The sequence below is a fragment of the Podarcis bocagei genome, assembly GCF_964188305.1.
Source record: "Podarcis bocagei genome assembly, chromosome: 11".
Lineage (NCBI taxonomy): Eukaryota > Metazoa > Chordata > Lepidosauria > Squamata > Lacertidae > Podarcis > Podarcis bocagei.
In genome coordinates, this window is record NC_138136.1 from 54,720,426 (window position 1) to 54,745,286 (window position 24,861).

Here is a 24,861-nt window from a genome sequence, read left to right on the forward strand (position 1 = left end):
TAGGTTAAATCCAAGACAGGTCACATTTAATAAGAAGCTTTGAAAGGAATCTCCTTTCTGTTCACCCAGATAAGGATTCAGCATTTTACAAAAGCAGGCAAAACATTTTCTGCTCAGAGCATCTTTCCCAAGTCCATTTTATCTTGGAAGAGCAGAACGAAGGGTCACTCTCCATCTTCCGGTCAAGCAAACGTCCCCGACAAAGGATGGTAACCGTTGTGCTGTTCTCTTTTGCAGGTCAGCACGCAGACACTAAGCATTCCAAAGAACTGAAAGGAGAAGGTTATTGTTATTATTTTAAATAAACCAGCAATGTTCATGGCGCTTAAAGAGTTTGAAAGTTGAATCCCCACCCCACTGCCTATATTAAGGCGCCCTTTTGTAATCTATTTAAACTTAAATGGATGGAATGATTTAGTGGCTGTAAGGAGGTAAAGGGTAAAGGGACCCCTGACCATTAGGTCCAGTCATGACCGACTCTGGGGTTGCGGCGCTCATCTCGCTTCTGTCTGTCTGTCTGTCCACAGACAGCTTCTGGGTAATGTGGCCAGTATAACTAAGCTGCTTCTGGCGAACCAGAACAGCGCACAGAAACGCTGTTTACCTTCCCGCTGGAGCGGTACCTATTTATCTACTTGCACTTTGACTTGCTTTCAAACTGCTAGGTTGGCAGGAGCAGGGACTGAGCAACGGGAGCTCACCCCGTCGCGGGATTCGAACTGCCGACCTTCTGATCAGCAAGCCCTAGGCTCTGTGGTTTAACCCACAATGCCACCCACGTTAGGAGATAGTTGGGTGTATTTGGGGGTTATGTACTTGGATTAGTTTTGAGTTCTGGGAATGTGCAGATTTTGGAAATGGCATCATGGGAGGAATTCAACGTTGCGCTTTGTCAAGCATTTCAGCTCGCCAGATGAAACAATTTCCCTTCTCTGTGCCCCACATGTTGTTCTGGGGGTTCTTCTGACCCCCACAGAGCCAATATCGGGGGCACAGGTAGGGGGCAGGGCAGGGGAGAGGGTGGAAGCCCCATTGTGGAAGCGGAAGTCCTTGTGCAAGGCTTCCATGGATGGGACTCATTAGATGGGTAGCTCAGCTGGTAGAGCATGAGACTCTTAATTTTAAGGTCATGGGTTCAAGTCCTACGTTGGGTAAAGGATTCCTGCATTGCAGAGGCTTGGACTAGATGGTCTTTGTGGTCCCTTCCAACTCTGCAGTGCTATGATTCTATGAATCATACCCTCTGTCTTTCCTGTAACATTTATGAAATGCTTATAACATTATTATGTCGCATTTTGATATATCTTGATATATCCTGATGTCTTGTATATTTGCATTTGTGGTTCTTTGTTGTTTTGCTTGGTTTCGAATGCGAAATTTGCACAGATTGCTTTTATTTATTCCTTTTCATTGGGATTCATACGCCGCTGAGAGATTTCTGCTGAAATACGAAAGGGTATACAGTGGAACCTTGGTTCTCAAATGGCTTAGTTGATGAACAAATCGGCTCCCGAACGCCACAAACCCGGAAGTAAATGTTCTGGTTTTCGAATGTTTTTCGGAAGTGGAACGTCCAACACAACTTCTTCTTGAGTGCTGGAAGCTCCTGCGGCCAATCAGAGCCGCGCCTTGGTTTTTGAACGTTTCGGAAGTCGAACGGACTCCCAGAAAGGATTACGTTGGAGAACCAAGGTACCACTGTATAGGCTAACTATGAACATGAAATAAAAGCACTGTCCCAGTGCCATTAGAACACCTGTCAGATTCTAGTTTCTTTAAAGGAGCACTACAGGCAATTGGGAAGCACTAAATTTTGCTTGCCTACAGGTGGCAATGTTGTTTGATTATGCTTTCGGAAACATACTGGATAATGGCAAGGCTAAGCAAACCAAGGATTCAGAGGGAATCAAAACTTAAGGCCCTGATGGATCAGGCCACAAAGTTTCAGCTAGTTCATTCCCTCACCACGAACCAGCAACTGCCCTTCCTGGGGACTCTTCCCACTTTACAATTCTATGATATTACCAGAAAGGTCACATTCTGAACACGAAGGCAGTAGCAACACAAAACCGAACCAAACAAAAATCAAAAGAAGCTAAAGGCAGGATAAAACAGAATTTTTAAACATCACCTGAAGTATAAAATGCCCAGGGCAAATTGGAAGGTTTCCACCTAGCACTGAAAAACTTGAGCAGTAGCCTGAATCCTTTGTTTTGATTTAATGCTGTTTTGAAACTTGTTGTTTAATTTATGGTTCAGACTGTGTACCTTTCTGCTCTGGGGCATTCGTGTCAAGGTCAGAGTATAAATACCTTCACAATGGCAAATCCTAGGATGACAAGCATAGCGTAGTTGAGGACACTCTGCAGAATAGACTCCACCTTCTCCTCACAGCCCTGCAGGGAGAATTTGCAGATGTAGGGGAGAGAAAGAGAGAGAGAGAGAGAGAGAGAGAGAGAGAGAGAGAGAGAGAGAGAGAATGGCCATTAAGGAAAGAGAAATCTATTTTGGCCCTCTCAATTTCCCCACCTTAAATTCAGTTCACACAATTTCTTAAGCAAATTGCAATTTAAAAAAAAAAACACCCCTTGAAAGTTTTTCACCTTTCCAGTGTAATTTTCCTCCTAATAAACACATTTTTTTTTGGTATGCAATTTCCCCAACTTCGGTACGTTTTGTATGCTATCTTCACGAACACGTACACATTTGTACACATCGTTTGGGTTTGAGAACTGCACTGCAAAATTTGGACAAGGTCAAATTTCAAAGGTGGTGATGTTTTTGTTCCTGCTTTGGTTTGGGAAGGACAAGTTATGCTGTTTCCCATCAAAATGCTAACAGAATTGAATGTCTCCCCCATCCGTTACAGTTGCAGATATCAGCAGTTTACACCACTGCCACAAAAACAAAACAGGAAAGAACTGATGGCTGGATAAAGTGTCATTATTTTTGTTAGCCAGTGTGGAATCTCTGCCAGAACTGATCTGAAGGGTAGCCAGAAATCCCGAATGTTAGGATTTTCAAAATCTTGCTGCTTTATTTACACCTTGCAATCATCTTAAGAGATGGATTGCACCAGCCTTTGGTTCCAGGTCCCCAGCAATTCTGTTATTCCCATGCAAGTCCTGAATGCAACGTGCCCTTACTTGTGTATTGAGAAACTTCAGGTCACTCAGTTGCCCTGTGCAGTTTTCCTTAATGACGTCTTGCTTGCAGCAGCTTACAGGAACGCTATGGTTGCCGGTGGCGTTGAACCATTGGCTACCAATCCAGTCGGTGTAGTTGTTTACTCCGCAACACTGAAGCTGCAAAGATTGAAATCGTGAATGAAAGCAAACAGGGTGTGTCACTTTCAAGAACGTGTGAGATCTCAAAAGTGTGTGTTACAAATCTTTAAACAAAAAAAGAACTGTTGCCTTGTTTGAGCCATCTTTAAAAAATGTACTGAGCCTCATGAAAACACCGCAATTACATTTTTGAAATGCATAATCAAAGGCTGCAGGGAGTCTGTTTCGACACAATTGTGTTACTAATACAAGACATCTAAGTTCTGATACAAGGAGGCACAAGCGGCTAGCCCTTACACTTGCACAAGGACCACTCTGCAATACACAGAGAGAATACAGTGGTACCTCGGGTTACAAACACTTTGGGTTACAGAGTCCGCTAACCCGGAAATAGTACCTCGGGTTAAGAACTTTGCTTCAGGATGAGAACAGAAATCGTGCGGCGGCAGCGGGAGGCCGCGGGAGGCCCCATTAGCTAAAGTGGTCTTCAGGTTATGAACAGTTTCAGGTTAAGAACAGAGCTCCGGAACAAATTAAGTTCGTAACCGGAGGTACCAGTGTATACGCAACTGATGCAAGAATCAAAAGAATAATGAAAGAGGCTCCAGCTAAAAGAAACTCGGCAAAAGCAATTGCAGTAAATAGACGATTATGTATCACAGTTATGGAATTTAGCCAGTTGGTTTATACCAGTGGAAAAGCACATCTGCTATCACATTGAGCAAACATTTCCTGGACATAATTCCTCTGTCTGCAAAATGTTTGTGTGACTTAAGAAGCTGACCGGTCCATTGTTTTTAAAAGCTGCAACTTTCAGGCTTGATGAAAATGTGAGATAGATTTAATGGGAATATGATCTCTGAAATAGGTTTCGCTTCTGTATTAAATCATTGTTTTTTACACTTAGTAAGTAGAACATAGGCCTTTTGAAATAAGAATGGATTGCACAAGATCAGGAAATGGCTTAGTTTAATTTTGCGAAACAACTACATTTGGGGTGAATGTGTGTCTCCAGAAGCCTTGTTCATCCAGCATTTATCCTGATATGTTTGCACAAAGTCTGTGAGGTGGTTATATGACTCCTGCTCTTTACTGAATATCCACTCTGATTTGAACACATCCTTATTTGTTTGCACAGAGGTGATTTATGACTGCCTGTCAATCGGTTATTATACCACACTTTTCAGTGCATTTGCTTATCACTTTTCCTTACCGCAAAAAAAATCTATATATGTTTTTAAGTGGCTTTAGTGCCCAAGACTGTGTTAATTCAAGCTGACTGTGCAAACCTACATTCGCCATTGTGTGATTGAATCCTTCCTGCAAAATATTGGCAGAATGGAAGGGAACCTTAAAGAAATTCACAAAGCAAAGCATCCCTTGTCCAACTGCACACTAAAAAAAACAAACCCCTGAAACAGATTACAGTGGTACCTCAGGTTACATACGCTTCAGGTTACAGACGCTTCAGCTTACAGACTCCGCTAACCCAGAAATAGTACCTCGGGTTAAGAACTTTGCTTCAGGATGAGAACAGAAATCGTGCTCTGGCGGCGCGGTGGCAGCGGGAGGCCCCATTAGCTAAAGTGGTGCTTCAGGTTAAGAACAGTTTCAGGTTAAGAACGGACCTCCGGAACGAATTAAGTATTTAACCCAAGGTACCACTGTATCTGGAACAGCCCACTAGATATTTTTCCTGTAGTTATTTCTTTAAAAGGGAGGGGGAGGGGGGAACTGGAAGGAAACTGCAAACAGGATAAAGTATGCAAGATGAGCCAACATTCATAGTTCTAGGACTAATAACAGGAAATTCAACCAGAGGAAGAAGTTTGTGACGATAATTTTAAACAGAACATAAAGTTTCCCAACCTCTTGCTGTAAGTAATCTATGATGTGAGACTCTTCCGTTTTCCCGTCATAGTTCTTGAATGATTGCACCATTGGTTCATGCAAATCTGTTTTTACCTGTAGGAAGACAGAAATGTGAGGGTTTTGTTCAAGAACGGAAAGCCCCTCAACTGCAAAAAACAGAGAAGATCATTGCAGCCCCTCAGCTGAGGAAAGCCTCTCCTCTGAAGTTGTATTTGTATTGGGAGGAAATTCCTCCTTTGTGATTTCTCTTTCTGAAGTGGCAATCGCCAACAATAAAGGGTTCAATGCCTTATTCTGCCTTCCTTGTGGACCCAGCAGTTCCCAGCACAGACTCCCTTCCCAAGTGATGATATTTGCATTTTTAAAAACCATTTCCAGAGTGATTTAACAACCAATCCCTCTTCACAGGAAACTCTGGGAATTGTAGCTCTGTGAGGGGAATAAGTAAAAGTAAAGGTAAAGGACCCCTGGACAGTTAAGTCCTGTCAAATTTGACTATGGGGTTGCAGCGCTCATCTTGCTTTCAGTCCAAGGGAGCTGGCGTTTGTCTGCATACAGCTTTTGCGGGTTGGGACAGAGCAGGCCTATGCAAACTCTGGCTCTCCAGATGTTTGGGACTACAATTCCCATCATCCCTGACCACTGGTCCTGTTAGCTAGGGATGATGGGAATTGTAGTCCCAAACATCTGGAGGGCCGGAGTTTGCCTATGCCTGGGACAGAGCAACGGGAGCTCACCCCAGCATGTGGATTTGAACTGCCGACCTCCCATCAGCAAGCCCAAGAGGCTCAGTGGTTTAGACCACAGCGTCACCTTTGAGGGGAATAGGCTTACCCTAACAACTCTAGGCATCCTTAACAAACTGCAACTCCCACAATTCTTCGGGGTGCAGCCATGACTGCTTAAAGTTGCATCGTAGCGCTTTGAATGTATGCTGTGAAATTGGCTCTGGGTTGGTATGGTTAACCACCGCTCTGGCCCAAAGCTCATCCACACTCCCAGTTGTCCCAAGCCTAGAGAGCATGGGTCTGAGCAGTTATTTCTTTGACCCACTGCTTTCCCCTGGAAAACCTGCTCTTTAGTGCTAAATTGGAACAAATGGCAATTCATGGAAAACCCGATTGCTGTTTGTTCCGATTCAGCACTAAACTGTAGGTTTTCCTGGGGGAAAGTGGAGGGGTAAATGGAGAGGTGGTTGAGCCTCCCAGTCTTCATGGAATGAGAGAAATTCATAATTGCATTTCCACCACCCACCTCGCCTGCCCGCCCGCCCGCCCTCATCATTGGTACAGAGTACATACGTCTGTTTTTACCCACCTGTCCTTTGTAAATGAATCCAAGGACAAAAGCTGCCACTTCAGCAATGAAGACCAACAGGATAATGATCAGGAACTGGAGGAAAAGAAGAATTAGTTAGGAAGAGGCTGGTGTACAGGTGTTGTAGACATCTAAGATGACAGGCTGGGGTGAAGAAGCCTTGTGTGAGGGGTGGGGATGAGAGAGACCTGTTGCCTAGCATCACCTAGAGTCCTGTGTCCAATTCTGGGCACCACAATTTAAGAAGGATATTGACAAGCTAGAACACGTGCAGAGGATGATAAGCACAATGAGAAAGGGTCCAGAAACCAAGGCTTGTGAGGAACGGTTGAGGGAGCTAGGTATGTTTACTCTGGAGAAGAGGAGACTGAGAAGTGATATGATATTGGTTGGTTGGTTAGTTGGCATCCGTCTGTCTCGAGAAACAACGGAGTGAAGCCAAACCACTGGAGAATCACAGATATGATAGCCATCTACAAATATCTGAAGAGCTGTCACGTGGTGTAGTTCACATTAATGCTCCCATCCTCTTCTGAAGTCTTCTTAGTCATGACGGAATTCAGTCTCAAGTGGGCATGCTTAAGAGATGTCCAGCCACAAATTTTACATGGTAATGACCTTTCCTTCAAGAGACCTCCGTATTTTTCGCTCCATAAAACACACCAGACAATAAGACGCACCTAGTTTTTGGAGGAGGAAAACAAGAAAAAAAATATTCTGAATCCCAGAAGCCAGAAGAGCAAGAGGGATCTGGCTTCTGGGATAGCCTCTTGCTGTTCTGGCTTCTGGGATAGCTGCGCGAAGACTCTCCCGGACAGGGGAATAAAGGCTCCCCCAAGAGCTGCACTCCCTTTAAAGAGTGCACACACTCTTGGGGGCTTTTCTATGCATGCTCCACGCAGCTCTTTAAAGGGAGCACTAAGCAGAGCCTCCCGCCTGCATTCACTCCATAAGACGCACACACATTCCCCTTACTTTTTAGGAGGGGAAAAATATGGTACATGGCCCCAGCAACGGGAAGGTAAGCCATAGGGCAAGTGACTTGTCTGGAAGCATGTGGACAGACACTTGGGGCTCATTCAGGCTTTCAATTGTCCTGCCGCTTTCTCCCAGGAAAACCTGATATTTACCACTGAATCGGAATAAGCATCAATCAGGTTTTCAGCGGATTGACAGTTGCTCCGATTAAGCTCTAAAGAGCGGGTTTGTCCGGGAAAAGCAGTGGAGCAAACAGGAAACCATTCAGCCCCGTGGAAAAGTGGAAGTGTGGACAAGCCCTTGTCCTCCCTGATTCCCTCTCTCTGGCACCATGGAATTGTTACAGAAGGCATTTTCAGTGACGCACTCCTTACTTACCACTCCCAACCCAATCTTGGATTCACGGATTGTAGCACAGCAGCCAATGAGGCCGATAACGAACATCACCACGGCAACACAAATGATGATGACAGCTGGCAGGAGAGGGTATTTATCCTGGAGGAAAGGGTCATATTCCTTGTAGGTGTTGAGGACGTATGCGCCAACATAAGAAAGTCCAGCTGCTGCAGCCTTAATATAAAGCAAAATGTTGTTTCAAAATGGTATCAGATAAACCAGTTTAAACTACTATGACTTCCTCCACCCGGTTCCCAGTGAACTCGAATGACTCCTTCCAAGACTGGTCTGTGCTAGATCTAGCCACAGGATTTGACCTAGTTTCCATATTGCTGTGAGACAACTTGCCTACTACAATTCAGAATTAATTTTTTTATTACCATATATTTTTTATTTTCAATGCAAAATTACAAAAAAAATTACAAACATTGAATCCAAAATAAAACAGTACAAACAAGAAAAAAAACAGAACACAAAAGAAAAAAGAACAACAAAAAACCAAGAAAAAACAAAAACACACATCTACAAATAAAACCATATCAACATTCTAATCTAGTCATTACATACATATACACATATTGACTTCCTTCCTTTGTTCTAAGACCTCAAAATTTTTACTCTTTCTAAGTTGATGTGTCTAATGTAGGTTACTTCTAGCTTTATACTGTTAACACCATTTTTTTCTTTCTTTAACCCTGCAAAGCATCATTCATTACATACCGATATGCTTACTCCAGAACAATGTTTTTTCATATACTCTTTAGCACATCCCCATTCTTTTAATAATTTTTGGTCCGATTGTCCCCTTATGAATTCTGTGAGTCTTGCCAGATTTATATATTCACAAAATTTAATTTGCCATTCTTTCATTGATGGATTTTTTCTCCCTTTCCAATATTTTGCTATGAGCATCCTGGCAGCTGTTGTCACATAGAGGAATACTTTCCTTTGATTGTCAGGAGTATCGTTTGTGATTATGCCTAAAAGGAATGCCTCCGGTTTTTTACTAAAAGATATTTTAAACATCTTTTTGATTCCTTCATATATTTCATTCCAAAATTGTTTAATAGGTCGGCATTCCCACCACATGTGAAACATTGTTCCTATTTCTGTCTTGCATCTCCAACACAGGTATTTGATTTTAATTTATAAATTTTAGCCAATTTTACTGGAATTAAGTACCATTGATACACCATTTTCAGAGTTAACTTAAGAACATCCCTGCTGAATCAGACCAAAGGTCCATCACCCTGTTCTCACAGTGGTCAACCAGTAGTGTGTCTCCAGGTTCTGATGTTGCTTTGCTCTGAGTCCTGACGAAGACCAGCAGGGGAACTTGGTGTTAGATAAGCTTTGATCCCCAACCAAACAGTACAACCAGGAGGCTGACCCTTTCTGCCGCATCTGTTACCCAAGGACATAGTCTCACGTTGCCAAATGATAGGGCCAGGCCTGAACGAACATTATAGGTCTTCTAGGGAAACTATGAGCTCATCTTTGGAACAAAGACGCCAACTAATCATCTGTCAGCGGTCAACAGTCTTATTTGCTCTCAGTATAATTCTAACCATGTGCTTGGCCTTAAATTAAGTCCATCAGGCATAAGACCGACATTTGTCATGCTTCTGATTTAAAAATACATTTCGTTCTGAAACGGCGGTTGATTATTACAGCGGTCATGGAAAACTTCCTTCTGAAAAATGTTCCTTCCTACAGAGAAAGCCTCTAGTTGAAAGGAAAGGCAGTCTCTATAACAGACTTCACCAACCTGGTGCCCTTTGGAAAGTTTGGACTGCAACTCACATAAGCCCCAACCAGTAGAGTTGTGCTGACTGGGGCTGATAGCAAATTTGCTGTGGACAGGCAACGGTTAGCTTTCCAGTTGTGTGTGATTGCATCTGACACATCAACACAACAGTGAAAACACTTGCAATTCAACCATTGCACCGCACCAGCAAGAGCACGGGTAGGGAAACTAAGGCCCGGAGGCCGACAGACTGTCCGGGAATCAGCCTGTTTTTACATGAGTAGAATGTGTCCTTTTATTTAAAATGCATCTCTGGGTTATTTGTGGGGCATAGGAATTTGTTCTTTTTTTTCCTTTCCAAAATATAAACAGAGCCCCCCACAAGGTCTGAGGGACAGTGGACCGGCCCTCTGCTGGAAAAGTTTGCTGACCCCTGAGCAAGAGTTCTCATTTGTTAGTTCTGGTTAAAGGTAAAGGTAAAGGGACCCATGACCATTAGGTCCAGTCGTGGCCGACTCTGGGGTTGCGGCGCTCATCTCGCTTTATTGGCCGAGGGAGCCGGTGTGCAGCTTCCGGGTCGTGTGGCCGGCATGAGTAAGCCACTTCTGGCGAACCAGAGCAGCACACGGAAACGCTGTTTACCTTCCCACTAGAGCATAGCTGTCAACCTACAGATTTGAAAATAAGGGACCAGCAGCCAAAATAAGGGACCTGCGGCCTCACCTGTTCCAGGCACTCCATTCTTCCTGTCCTCCTGCAGTCTGGTCAAACTCATGCTGGTAGCTTCGAGAACACTGTCCAACCAACTTTGTAACCAGAGGTTCAACTGAATAGAATCTGAATCACATGCACCACAAGGCCTATGCAGCCTCAACTTAAGATGGCTCCCCAGCCTGGCTTTGCACTGCAAAGTTTGCAGCAGCACATGCAACAAAATGGCGTCCAGCATTCAAAAACCTCCTCAGCTTGCATTAACTAGCTACACACAAGGCATGCAAGCTCCACCCCCAGTCGTTCTTAGACTTCTTATTGGGTGAGCAACACAGCCAAGCAACACAGTTGGAGCCTCCCTCCTCCCTGGCCGGCAGGGAGGGAGGGAGAGGTGCTGCTTCCTTTGAAATTTAAGGGACATCATTTAAGGGACACTTAAGGGACATCCATCAATAAGGGACAGCAGCGGGACATGGCAATGGAATAAGGGACTGTCCCTTCAAATAAGGGACATTTGACAGCTATGCGCTAGAGCGGTACCTATTTATCTACTTGCACTTTGACGTGCTTTCGAACTGCTAGGTTGGCATGAGCAGGGACCAAGCAACGGGAGCTCACCCTGTCGCAGGGATTCGAACAGCCGACCTTCTGATTGGCAAGTCCTAGGCTCTGTGGTTTAACCCACAGCACCACCCGCATCCCTAGTTCTGGTTACCTGACCTAAAAAAAACCTGGCAGGATGTAGTGGAGTGTATACAACACAAACAAAGACACACATACTCAAATACAAAATATTAAGAGGACAAATTTAAGCAGAGGCTTGACGACCATATGTCAGGAGTGCTCTGATGGTGTTTCCTGCTTGGCAGGGGGTTGGACTCGATGGCCCTTGTGGTCTCTTCCAACTCTATGATTCTATGATTCTATGAAATTTGCTTGGAAATTCTGCACGCCAAGCCGAACAATAAGGAACATGATGAGGCAGACTCATGTGATGTACCGGTAGTTCATGATATTAACTTGTCATACTATTAAAAGTGCAAATGCTTCCTCTTTTGCCTAGCTAGCTTGGACATCACAGCACTTAAAAACAACGTCAGTTCCCAGAAACTAAACCCTATTAAATGCATCAGAACTGATTTGTAATAGAGACATGCATACATAGACTTGCAGTCTTTGTGGCTCCTTCCTTTCAACATAGGAAGAGATAAGTTTAAAAGGCTCGTCTGTAGCAACAAACACAGCTTCCCAGAAGGCTTCTTAAAGGCACAAACAAACCTATCAATCTTCCAGTTATTTCACAGTACTTTTTTAAAAAGGGGAATATATGCTAGGGTTGCCGTATTTCAATTAGTGAAAATCCAGACACACAGGTTATGGGGTGGGGGCAAAGTTATTGAGCTTTTTTTAGTTTTGTTGTTGAACTTTTTGAGCAAAATCACAAAAAGTGGACCTTTTGGAGCTTTTTTAAAAATAAAATCGCCAAAAACTACACTGCCGACATGCGTTGCCATACGTCCAGATTTTCCGGAACATTTTTGCCAATTTCTGCCCGGACACTGCTTCCAACAGCATTATTCCAAGCATGTTCTGGAAATGTCTCGGTATGTCCAGACGTACAGCAACCCTAATATACACTTAGACTGTATATGCAAAATCTGAAGATGGAGAAGGGACCGCAAAGATCTATCTCCACCAAAGATTGACAAATTGAAAAAAATAAGCTGTGCCGAATTACAACCCAGAGAGCTCCACTGCACCCAAAGAAGCCAACTAGATACCTTCCCCAAAAGAATCCTAGGAACTAATTTGTTAAGGGTGCTGAGAGTCATTGGGAGACCCCCTGTTCCACTCTCGGAACTGCAATTCCAGAGTTCTTTGGGAAAGAAGGATTGACTATTGCAACGCACTGAGGACTGTGGCTCTGGGAGGGGAATAGTGGTTCACCAAGCAACTCTCTAGTGATGTATGGAAGTGAGAGCTGGACCATAAAGAAGGCTGATCAGCAAGGAATTGATGCTTTTGAATTCTGGTGCTGAAGGAGACTCTTGAGAGTCCCATGGACTGCAAGAAGATCAAAACCTATCCATTCTGAAGGAAATCAGCCCTGAGTGCTCACTGGAAGGACAGATCCTGAAGCTGAGGCTCCAGTACTTTGGCCACCTCATGAGAAGAGAAGACTCCCTGGAAAAGACCCTGATGCTGGGAAAGATTGAGGGCACAAGGAGAAGGGGACGGCAGAGGACGAGATGGTTGGACAGTGCTCTCGAAGCTACCAGCATGAGTTTGACCAAACTGCGGGAGGCAGTGGAAGACAGGAGTGCCTGGCGTGCTCTGGTCCATGGGGTCACGAAGAGTCGGACACGACTAAATGACTAAACAACAACAAGCAACTCTCAGCAACTTTAACAAATCACACTAACTTGGATTATTGAGGGGATATCATTCAAAGTGGTATAACACTGCTTCAAATGTACAGTCCAAGTAAGGCCTCAGAGAAAGCCTTCTTTCACAGCAATACCTTCTTCTTAAAACAAAAACTTAGCTTGCTCAACGCTCGAGTGCACTCAGACTTTCCCGCACTTAGAAAATGGCGTCTTTATCTCAAGAGGTTTAACCAGAATGATGAGTGGCACACCCTTCATACAGGTCAGGTAAGCCCAAGAGTTGACAATCCAAAGACCTCTTTAGCTCATGGCAGAAGGAGTAAGAACTGCTCTCTTTTCAAGTAGGTCGTTGCATCACTCTCTGGCTCAATCAGCCAGGCTCAAAACCACTTACCCAATATTTTAATTATTTGATTTATTTCTTAGCATAAGGGCCTCAGTGGCATTCTTTAGGAAGGAGGAAGTTCACCCCAGATTCCCGCAACCGCTACCTCTCCTGGTAAGAATAGGTTAAGTGCCATCAACCACAACTCTCTGAAATTCGCAGGGAAAAACACCATCACTATTTTCAGCTGGGATTAAAAAACACATGGGAAAATTCCAGTTGCCCAATTATAATTGGCTGGAAGGTCTTGTGCAACACGCACACTTCCTCAGAAGTCAAGACTCTTGGAAAGGGAGGAGGAAATGTTCTGGAAAGTTTGCTGAATACTCACTTTGACGGAACCACACCCACATGAATTAAAGCACTTGGCTTCCCCCCTGGTAAATGCAGTTTGTTAAGGGCTCAACTGGTAGAGCACGAGACCCCCTTAATCTCAGGGTTGTGGGTTGGAGCCCCACATTGGGTGGAAGATTCCTGACTTGCCGGGGGTTGGGCTAGATGACCCTTATGACCCCTTCCAAATCTGCAGTTCTATGATGCTATGACACTAAGGGTGCTGGGAACTGCAACTGCAGTATTTATATACCGCTTTCCGGGCAGACCTCACAAAACAGTTTGCATAACATTATTGCAGCGATGTGAGTTGCTTTATCAACAAATCACAAAAGGTGGAAGGGAATGAATAAGACGACTTGTTTGCTTAGAGAAAAATTACGGCTTCTTCTCTGCTCTCATAGAACTGGGTGTTAATTGATGACCCATCATTTGAGAAATATGCAGAAACAGGGGTACTGCCCCCATCATTTGAGAGCTATGCAAGAAATAGGCTTATTGCACCACTGAGGCTGTCCGCGATTCTTGATGCTGTTAAAATCAAGAGTAGTTGTTTTATTAGTTTCGCTTTGAGAGGTAAAAGGCAGAAGGCAGCATAAATACATTCCGGGGTCCTGGATTAGATGACTCGCAGGGTCTCTGTGAACTCTACAGTGCTATGATTCTAGGATTCACCCATAGTGAATTTCAGTATACATTTCACAATTCCATTACTGTATCACTTCAAAAAAAAGGGTTGAGGCTTAATCTGGCCGCTGGCTCTGCCTTTAAAACCACACCCCTCCCATACGAAGAATTAGTAATCACCTGCTGTGGCTGCTCTGTGGGTGTACGGCAGGCATAGGCAAACTTGGCCCTCCAGATGTTTTGGGACTACAATTCCCATCATCCCTAGCTAACAGGTCTAGTGGTCCAGGATGATGGGAGTTGTAGTCCCAAAACATCTGGAGGGCCAAGTTCGCCAATGCCTGGCGTGCATGGTGCACTCTGCACATGCTCCAACAAACACCTTTCCAATTATTATCTTATTAAGCATCTTTAAACTGGACTTGGATCTTTTCTCCAACACTGTATGCACTAGAACTTTTGCTCTTCTGAGAGACTTTATGGAACTTCCCATGAACTGCCACGTGACTGGAAAGCTACCAGAACCTCAGTGGAATTTCTCCACAAGCACCCTTCTAAAACTTTAAGCAAACAAGCTGCACAATCACTCTCCCAGGGGCAGAGCCGAAAAAATAAGCCTAGCTTCATAGTTTCTAAAGCATAAGCGGTCATGCATTCCCAAAACACTTTCCATTTTCTCTTGATCCTTTGATTAATTGATTATATATAAACCATAAGCTTTTCGGCTGTAAGATTGACTCTTAATGTGGCCAATCTCCCTGAAGAGTCTTTAGATTGTTTTTGGGACTACAATTCCCATCATCCCTGACCACTGGTCCTGTTAGCTAGGGATGATGGGAGTTGTAGTCCCAAAACATCTGGAGGGCCAAGTTTGGCCATGCCTGCTTTAGAATGTACATATGAATCTCTCTCTCTCTCTCTCTCTCTCTCTCTCTCTCTCTCACACACACACACACACACACACACACACACACACAAAAACCACACTGGGATGTTGCAATAATTTTTTGCAGCATGGAGTGCTTCCGTACTGTAGAAGAGGGTGAAGAGAATACAGATTGCAGACTGCCATTCCCGGATTCCAGTACAGTCCATCTTCCTCCTGCCTAAAAGTGAATATTCTGTTCCAGGGGAGCCAACCTGAATAAAATATTGGGAGGGATAGGTATGCCCCACCCCCCATAATCACACCATGACAATGTCCATTAACTTGGGGGGGCCCTCAAAGATTTTAGGGGGGGCGAAGGGACCTCAGCCCCTAGGACTTGGCTCCTATGCTGTCGTCCCACCAAGCCTGCTCAGTTCTCATTGGGTAGTTTTGGGGTGTTCCCCCTAAAGTGTTTTTAATACTTCTGCAGGTGCTAGGAACCCCCCAAACCTGCGTGGATGGTGGCATTTTCGCTATGTAAAGCTCCACACTCAGGAAAACAAACCCTCTATTAGTGCTTGCGTATATAATGGTGCCAAGAGTGAGAGAGAGGAAAGGATGGAAGGAGGAAGAGGGGAGTGCTTGCAGCTCATTGTTCTGGCTTCATATTGTTATAAACGGTAGGCTTTTTGGTTTTTTCTTTCTTGCATTTTGAGATGTGCCCGCTCTAGTCCGTTTGGCTAAATGTATTCCTTCCGTGTGTTTTAAATTAAAGCCGACTGTTGAATCTTCATAAAATGAGGCGGGGGAAGCAACCAGAAAAACATAACCCGGTGTTTGCATGATTGAGAATGTGATGCACAGATCTGTTTATTTGTTTTTCTTCTAGAGAAGGAAAGCCAGTTTCACCCAGTACTTGTCCAGTGTCTGTTAGGGCCTGAACCCTGAGAAGCCGGTGCTTCAGTTGCTGGAGATGACAGAGGAGTAGGAGGGATGTACGGGACGCAGGTGGTGCTGTGGTCTAAACCACAGAGCCTAGGGCTTGCTGATCAGAAGGTCAGCGGTTCGAATCCCTGCAACATGGTGAGCTCCCGTTGCTTGTTCCCTGCTCCTGCCAACCTAGCAGTTCGAAAGCACGTCAAAGTGCAAGTAGATAAATAAGTACCGCTCCGGCGGGAAGGTAAACGGCATTTCCGTGCGCTGCTCTGGTTCGCCAGAAGCGGCTTAGTCATGCTGGCCACATGACCCGGAAGCTGTACGCCGGCTCCCTCGGCCAATAAAGCAAGATGAGCGCTGCAACCCCAGAGTCGTCCGCGACTGGACCTAACAGTCAGGGGTCCCTTTACCTTTACCCTGAATAATAATTCAACACTCTCCCTTACACACCAGTTTTTTGCTGGGCCCTGGGGTACCCCTGCCAGATATGAACTTCTCACCCAACGAGCAAAGCACAACAAAAAGAAACTAAGCAGAACAGTTAACTTTAACCACTTCTATTCTTTCTTTCTTTCTTTCTTTCTTTCTTTCTTTCTTTCTTTCTTTCTTTCTTTCTTTCTCCCTCTCTCTCTCTCTTTCTCCCCTTTACCAACCTCTGAAAGCATTTCGTGCCTCCGACAAAGTAGGCTGTAACCTGTCACAACTTATGCAACAAGACATTAAATTATTATTTAAGGCACCCCAGACCTCCTCCTCATTGCTCCTGCTCACATTATTACAAAACAATTATATTTCAACCTCACCCTTCCTCTGAAAATCTGAGGGCAGCAGTCATGGCGTGCCAGCCACATTTTATCCTCACAACAATCCTGCTTTAGGTTAGGCCAGGGCAAGAGATAATACGGTCCAAATTAAATGTTTTGGTGAGAGGTAAGGCTTGCTTGCTTGGCAGAGGAACATCGCAGAATTTTGGTACACGAGGAAACAAAAATAAGGATGTCACAGCTGCCTGTTTCCAGACAGAAATTATCTCCCAATTTCCTCTGCTCTCCCACTTTCAGTTGATGGGATTCCTGCGATATCGCTTGTGTGATATCGGTTGCTAGGCTTCCTGGGTCTCTAGCTGTTTTCAAACTAAAATACCCATCATCCCAAACCACTGGTCCTGCTAGCTAGGGATGATGGGAGTTGTAGTCCAACAACAACTGGAGACCCGAGTTTGAGAAAGCCTGGGTTAGAGCATCAGACCATGATCTTGGGAGACGAGGTCAAAATCCCATCCAGTCAGACAGGAAGCTCACTGAGGGATCCTGGCCCGGTTGGCATCTCTCAGCCTAGCCTACCTCACAGGGGTGTTAGGAGGAGAAGATGGGGAAGAGGGAGAACTCTGCGCTCTACCTTGATCTCCCCGGAAGGAAAATGGGATATAAACGTAATGTTAAAATAAATCAGTAGGTGCGCAAGCCGGCAAGCAGGGCCTCTGACACAGATCTGAAGGCTCAGGTAGGTTCATAGTCAGATAGTACTGAACAATTTTCTATTTCTACGTGCGTTGAGAAGTTAAGAATTTAGGAAAACTCTCCTAGATCAGGTCAAAGGCCTATCTAGTCCAGCATCTTGTTCTCACAGTGGCTGACAGTGGGAAGCTCAAAAGCAGAATCCATACCCCTCAAGACGGAATAACCCTTTTATTTTCTGTGAGAGCATGGCCATCATTTGGGGAACCACAATCTCACCCCGGGGAAAAAGCACTTTTTCAGAGGCACAATCTCGCACGGTGCCTCAAAACACATGTATTGGGGCAAGGTGCCCAAGGAAAAATAGCTTTTTCCAAGGCCACAATCTTGCATGGGTGACGTGACTCGTCCAGGTGTGCAGCCCCAAAGATGGTGTCCTGGTTTTCCGTCACAACATGTTGGAGGGTATGAGAAGCCGAGTGCAACATCGCTAGGGTTGCTATATTTCAAACGGTGAAAATCCGGACAGAAAAGTTGCTGGGTATATACACAAAGTATCAAATATGGTGACAGTAATAATAATGCAACAAAACAAACCAACACCACAAACTGGCTTATAAGTATAAAACCAAATTTACTAGAATAATAGCTAGAATAGAGAGAGACTTGTAACCATCCAAGCAACAAACATACTAAGGTGCCATGTGCAAATCAAAGCCTGGAGATACTGTAAACATGGAGTGGATAAATGTACAAATGCATCTTAACAAGTTACATGTGCAATAAACGTTATACAGACAGGATAAATGAACCGTTCAACAAGTAGCGTAAGTCCAGTCACAGAACGGCAACCCCGTGGCGCCACAACGGCAAGGGTAGCCCACTGGAGAATATGAAAAAGTTTTTGAAAGCTGTTTTCCAAAGATTGAACTGGGTGAGATGTTCTTCAATGGGTCTTGAGTTGGAAACACAAAGCCGTATGCATGGATCAATCACAGGAGGGCAAATCAAAGCCAGCACCCTGGTGAGAATAACGCAAGTGGGCAAAAGGAGACCTGTTCTCCGGATATAACACAGGTTTCGCTACACGCTTCATCAGTCTGAAAAGCTGCATGATACAAAATAGCACTCCAATTACAATGTGTGGTAAACCCTCCCCACCTTCTCACTATATAGAATGATCTGGCAACTTCTGTTTCAGTGTATCTGAAGAAGTGTGCATGCACACGAAAGCTCATACGAAGAACTAACTTAGTTGGTCTATAAGGTGCTACTGGAAGGAATTTTTTTATCATAAAAATTTGGTTTTATACTTATAAGCCAGTTTGTGGTGTTGTTGTTTAGTTGCAGAAAAGTTGCTGGGACAAAGGGTGTTTAAGGAGATAACAGAAATCACTGGGTGACGCAAAGTCCAGAGGTAGCTTTGTTATCAATTGATGATGGGGTGGAAGGTTCACAAGCTAGGAAGGACTTGCTCACAAATTTATTGACAGCTGCATGAGTTATTAGAGCTAGGAAGTGGATGGGGTAAGATGAATATCAAATGGAAGAGTGGTAAAAAGAGGTGTGGGATAGAGCTATTAATGATAAATTAACATGTGCTATTAAGGTAAGACAGGGGATATGCAGGAGAAAATATTTTGAGGAAATATGGAAGACATTTGTAGAATTTGTACTGTTAAAACGGAAAGGGGTCAAACCATCACAGGAGGTGTTGAAATTTGGGGGGGTTGGATAGTTACAATGGTATTGTCTCGGGGGTGGGGTGCACATTTTTATTTTTATTTAAAAGAAAAGAAAAGTTGTTTAGGTTTTTTTGGAGCAAAGTAGTTTGTTGAGCTTTTTTTACAGACATTTTTATGGATTTCTGCATGGCAACCCTAAACATTGCTCTCTCCCCAACTGGGATTTCCAGCAACTCTGACTCAGAGGTTACTCAGATTGTGGTTCTGGGTATTAACAGTTGCACAACCCCACTGTGGTTTAAAGAGGACTTGAAAGAGAGACGCGGCTGTGTTTTCTTCCCTTTTTCTTTACAATGCATCTGTTCATTTGTGGCCACTGCAAACACGTGTGTGCATCTTTTTAAGAAGTACATGGCTTGCAGCCACAGGTGCAGATCTGCAAGACACCCAACAACCCGCTTCTGGCTTGCAAACCTGATGAGGACAGCCAGATGCAAAGCTAGCCATGGCTTCTGTTCCGCTCCCTATTTGGTTCCTGCGGAAGAGCAAAGTTCAATAGGTGCAGCTTTGCTTTTGCACCTGCTGAACTTTGCTCTTCCACATGACATAGAATCATAGAATCATAGAATGATAGAGTTGGAAGATACCACAAGGGCCATCGAGTCCAACCCCCTGCCAAGCAGGAAACACCATCAGAGCACTCCTGACATATGGTTGTCAAGCCTCTGCTTAAAGACCTCCAAAGAAGGAGACTCCACCACACTCCTTGGCAGCAAATTCCACTGTCGAACAGCTCTTACTGTCAGGAAGTTCTTCCTAATGTTTAGGTGGAATCTTCTTTCTTGTAGCTTGGATCCATTGCTCCGTGTCCGCTTCTCTGGAGCAGCAGAAAACAACCTTTCTCCCTCCTCTATGTGACATCCTTTCATATATTTGAACATGGCTATCATATCACCCCTTAACCTCCTCTTCTCCAGGCTAAACATGCCCAGCTCCCTTAGCCGTTCCTCATAAGGCATCGTTTCCAGGCCTTTGACCATTTTGGTTGCCCTCCTCTGGACACGTTCCAGTTTGTCAGTGTCCTTCTTGAATTGTGGTGCCCAGAACTGGACACAGTACTCCAGGTGTACTCCATGAACAATGAAAGGAAGTGAAGCAAAAGGTGTTTAACAATCAGTCGCTTTGTCCAAGGAATTCTGGGAATTATAGTTCGGTGAGGGAAATAGGGGATCTCCAAACAGCTCTCAGCATCCTTAACAAATGACAGTCGCCAGGATTCTTTGGGGCAAGCCGTGACCGTTTAAAGTGGTATGGTACTGCTTTCAATGTATAGTGCAGATAGGGCCTTAGCCCACAGAAGTGACTGTCCTGCCTGCCGTCATATACTGTATTAGTTAGGTACCAGCTTTCTGGGACATGGGTGGCGCTGTGGTTTAAACCACAGAGCCTAGGACTTGCCGATCAGGAGGTCGGCGGTTCGAATCCCCACGACGGGGTGAGCTCCCGTTGCTCGGTCCCTGCTCCTGCCAACCTCACAGTTTGAAAGCACGTCAAAGTGCAAGTAGGTAAATAGGTACCACTCCAGCGGGAAGCTACACGGCGTTTCCGTGAGCTGCTCTGGTTCTCCAGAAGTGGCTTAGTCATGCTGGCCACATGACCCAGAAGCTGTACGCCGGCTCCCTCGGCCAGTAAAGCGAGATGAGCGCCACAACCACAGAGTCGGCTACGACTGGACCTAATGGTCAGGGGTCCCTTTACCTTTACTTTTACCAGCCTTCTAGTGAGTCAGACCATCAATCCCTCAAGGTGGGTCAGCAATAAATCACACGGAGTAAGTGAAGGGAACTCCAGTTGTGGAGGCTGATGTTCCCTGCCTTCCCACAGTTGCTTAAGACTCCTCATCTCCCAGGTCCTTCCAAAGCAATCTGAGACTATGCCCTCTTCATGCTTCTTCTGGCTCTGTGAGACCAGGGGTAAGGGGAGCTTGTCACAGTACAAAGAGGAGACCTCCTGGCTTCTTTACCAGCCTCTTGGTCTCCCTCTTCTCCTTCTGCTTCTGGACTACTCTCTGACACAGATTCTCCCAGCTCACTAAGCCCTGTTACCTCTTCAGCTTCGGCCATCTCATCCTCCAATCTTCTCCCTCTGACCATTCATCATCGTCCCACCACCATTCCCGGGCTCTGAGCCTTCGTCCTTTGGGGTTTCTCAAGTTGGTGCCTCCCACCACTCTTCTACATTCAGTCCATGACAAAAAGTAAGTACAGTCATACCTCGGGTTGAATGTGCTTCATATTGAGCTCTTTCGAGCTCGTTACTTCTGGGTTCCGCCGCTCGCGCATGCGCAGACGCTCAAAATGACGTCACACGCATGCACGGAAGCAGCAAAACGCGAGCCGCACACATGCAGACGCGCCATAACAACTTACGTTCTATTCAGGATGCGAATGGGGCTCCGGAACGGATCCCGTTCGCATCCCGAGGTAACACTGTACAGTCGTACCTCAGAAGTCGAACGCCTTGCGAGTCAAACGTTTTGGCTCCCAAACGCCGCAAACCTGGAAGAGATTGTTCCGGTTTGCGAACGTTCTCTGGAACCCGAACGTCCGACATGGGTTCCGCGGGTTCCGATAGGCTGCAGGAGCTTCCTGCAGCCCATCAGAAGCCGCGCCTTGGTTTCCGAACATTTTGGAAGTCGAACGGACTTCCGGAACGGATTCCGTTCGACGTCCGAGGTACGACTGTATCAGCTGTATTGACGGTCAGTGGCAATCCAGGGTTTCAGACGGGGTTTTGAACCTGGGAATTTCCACACACAAAACATGGGGGCAATCACTGACTCCAGGCCTTCCCTACGAAGGGAACCAAAGAAGTAACTTTTGTAAAGCTCCCCTACTTTTGTCTTCCGAGGTTAATCAGACAAATAACAATTTCAGCCTCCGCCAACCGGGTGCCCACTCCTGATAATTTTGGACTACAACTCCCATCAGCCAATCCTCTGCTGGCGACTGCTGGCCTGTTTAAAAGCCTAATCTAAAGCAGAGAGGCAGTGTGGTGTAGTGGCTAGAGTCAGGGCTGGGATCAGAGAGACCCACTCAGCCAGGAAGCCCACTGAGTGACTTTCTTTCAGCCTATCATACCGCCTAGGGTTGTTGTGAGGATTAAATGAAGGTCTGTGAGAATCAAGTACAGTGCCCTGAAGAACAACATCATAAAAATTTCCACCCGCACTTGTCCTAATAAGCACTTAATTCAGACCAGAACATCAACTGCCTCACAAATGCAGTTCTGCCTTGTAATAGATCTCTCTAAATAAATATGATTTCTGCTGAATTTGCCACCTAGAAAAAATGCAACTTTATCGAATGCTATTAAAGGGCAACAATGGAATATTGGGGGGAAAGAGAAAAACACCCAATAGAATTCCTTTTAAAGCACCCAAACAGGTTTCTCCCTGCTCCAATTAAACCAAAATCAGTACGGTACAGTGGTACGTTGGGTTAAGAACTTAATTCGTTCTGAAGGTCTGTTCTTAACCTGAAACTGTTCTTAACCTGAAGCACCACTTTAGCTAATGGGGCCTCCCGCTGCCGCCACACTGCCACCGCACGATTTCTGTTCTCATCCTGAAGCAAAGTTCTTAACCCAAGGTACTATTTCTGGGTGAGCAGAGTCTGTAACCTGAAGTGCCTGTAACCTGAAGCATCTGTAACCCGAGGTAGCACTGTACTGAGAATGTTCTGTCAGGTCTTCAAACCTCAAACCCACACCCTGTTACAGGATATCCTGTCCCCTACTTCGCTGCTCAGTTTCTCGGAGGCGTTCTCAGTCCAGGGTTGCCAAATGCTTTGCTATTTTTATCATTATTACCATTACTACAGAGAACCTGTGCCTTAAGCAGTTAGATGGCAAGGAGGAATTAAAAAGGTAAAAGGATTTCCCCACTACTGCAGCTTCATTCCAGGAGTAAACCTTCCCCTGCTGAGGTACTTCTTTCGCCATGTGTGTTAAAAGTCATTAGAAAACTAGTCAGGGGCTCCTTGTTTTATACATGGCATTCAGAGTGCTTCTAATGCAGGGATGGGGAGACCTACCACCAGTGCTTTCCCCCCCAGAAAATAATAATAAATATTTAGGGGTACTCTCATTTTGACTCAAGAAAACCACTGTTTTATAGTTAAAATCAGGGAAAATAAATACAGTAAATGGACAAAAGTACAAAGATTTACAAAATGTTTAGGGGTATGCGTACCCCTGAGTCCTCCCCAGGAAAAAAAGCACTGCCTACAACCCTTCTGAGACTAATGGACTCCAGCTCCCATCAGCCCCTGTCAGCATGGCCAACAGTTTGGGATGATGGGATTTGGAGTCCAACAGCGTCTGAAGGTCACAGGTTCCCCCACCTTCAATGCCTTAACATCCCTTGTTAATACAGGGATGGGGGTCCGGAGGGCATTTCCAACGTCCCTTTTACTAGCTCTGCTTCTGAAAAAGCAATACGGAAAGTTTCAAGCTGTAACCACAGAGAAGTCTACATATTTTATATTTTGCAGGAAGCTGCCCAACTCAATCCCAGTCTGACACTCTTAACCGCGACAGCACCCCAAGAACTTCACGTCCGAGCACAATCTTAGGGTACATTTACTTGGGACAAAGGCTTTGTCCACGAAGTGAACTCTCACAGCAACAGGTGTTTTAAGCTCAGTGAATCTATCTCTTGTTTTAGATCTGCAGGAAAGAGTCAATAGAACAGGAGGAAAGTACTACCGAAATACAGATCTGCTTTCTTTCCATCTTACTTACCCAAAAAAACAGACTGATCAGCAGCAACACCGTTTTGGAGGTGATCACGCCGCAATCCATTATTTCCGCTCTGTGTGCGTTTGTTTGTACCACTGAAGTGGTGGAAAAAAGATTTTTAAAACAGCAGCAGAAGAAAGCTTTTCGTTTCCTGCTAAAGTAATTACGCCTCCAGGTTTGTGCAGGCTCTGGGGACTTTTGAGCTGAGCGTTACCAATTATCAGGGCATGATGCGCTCAGTGCCCTTCCCCTAATCACATGCTCGGTTATGTACAGTGCAAAACAACACCTTGCTTATTCCTCGCCCATGTGACTAACATACTATTGTGACTAACAGGGTTGCCGTAAGCCTTCTGAACTAGCTGCCTGGACAAAAAAGGGCTGTACCAAGCAGTTCCTAATAGCAGATCCACCACAGCTTGCAGCTTTTGTCCGGCTGTAGCTGAGCACGCAACTGAACACTTGAATGCATTCAGATCACACACGCCACCCAAAGAATCCTGGGAATGGTAGTTTGTTCAGGGCGCTGGGAACTGTAGCTCAATGAGGGAGTAAACTACAGTTCCCAGAATTCCTTGGGGGGGTGAGGGTGCTATGAGAAGATGCTGAGGTCAGGTCCTGCCCACCTATCACAGGTGGCTGTTGGTGGTGAGGACACAGAACAATCTGTCCTCCCTGGCAGAAAAGGTTTCTTACTTCTGGTAAAGGAAGACAACGGAAGAAGCAACAGTTATTACCACAGTTATTACCATCTGAGGTCCAGCTCCGAGGGCCTTCTGGCAGTTCCCTCCCTGCGAAAAGCGAGGTTATAGGAAACCAGGCAGAGGGCTGTCTCGGTAGTGGCACCCACCCTGTGGAACACCCTCCATTCAGATGTCAAGGAAATAAACAACTATCTGACTTTTGGAAGACATCAGAAGGCAGCTCTGTTTAGGGAAGTTCAGTCCCTGCTCCTGCCAACCTAGCAGTTTGAAAGCAAGGCAAAGTGCAAGTAGATAAATAGGTACCACCCCGGCGGGAACGTAAAAAGCGTTTCCGTGCGCTGCTCTGGTTCGCCAGAAGCGGCTTAGTCATG

The 24,861-nt window shown here is 45.2% G+C and overlaps 1 protein-coding gene across 1 annotated transcript; it reads right to left on the reverse strand.

Moving 5' to 3' along the window:
• LOC308597327 (tetraspanin-36-like) lies at window positions 1-24,058 on the reverse strand. The gene is made up of 7 exons (XM_081213222.1): window positions 23,790-24,058; window positions 7,833-8,024; window positions 6,477-6,551; window positions 5,157-5,252; window positions 3,147-3,305; window positions 2,313-2,396; window positions 1-269 (listed from the first exon to the last, which is right to left on the reverse strand). Exons 1-7 carry the CDS (start codon window positions 23,847-23,849, stop codon window positions 183-185), a joined length of 753 nt encoding a protein of 250 aa, XP_081069348.1. The 5' UTR covers window positions 23,850-24,058; the 3' UTR covers window positions 1-182.
• Window positions 24,059-24,861: the final 803 nt, after the last annotated feature.

Bases quoted from the DNA above. Each gene is read 5' to 3' on its own strand.
- LOC308597327 (XM_081213222.1), bottom strand. From the start codon at position 23,849: ATGGATTGCGGCGTGATCACCTCCAAAACGGTGTTGCTGCTGATCAGT. The intron at 5,253-6,476 runs GTGGGTAAAAAC...GTCTTCCTACAG, and splicing joins GATTCATTTACAAAGGACAG to GTAAAAACAGATTTGCATGA. The intron at 2,397-3,146 runs GTAAGGGCACGT...TTCTCCCTGCAG, and splicing joins TGAAGTTTCTCAATACACAA to GGCTGTGAGGAGAAGGTGGA.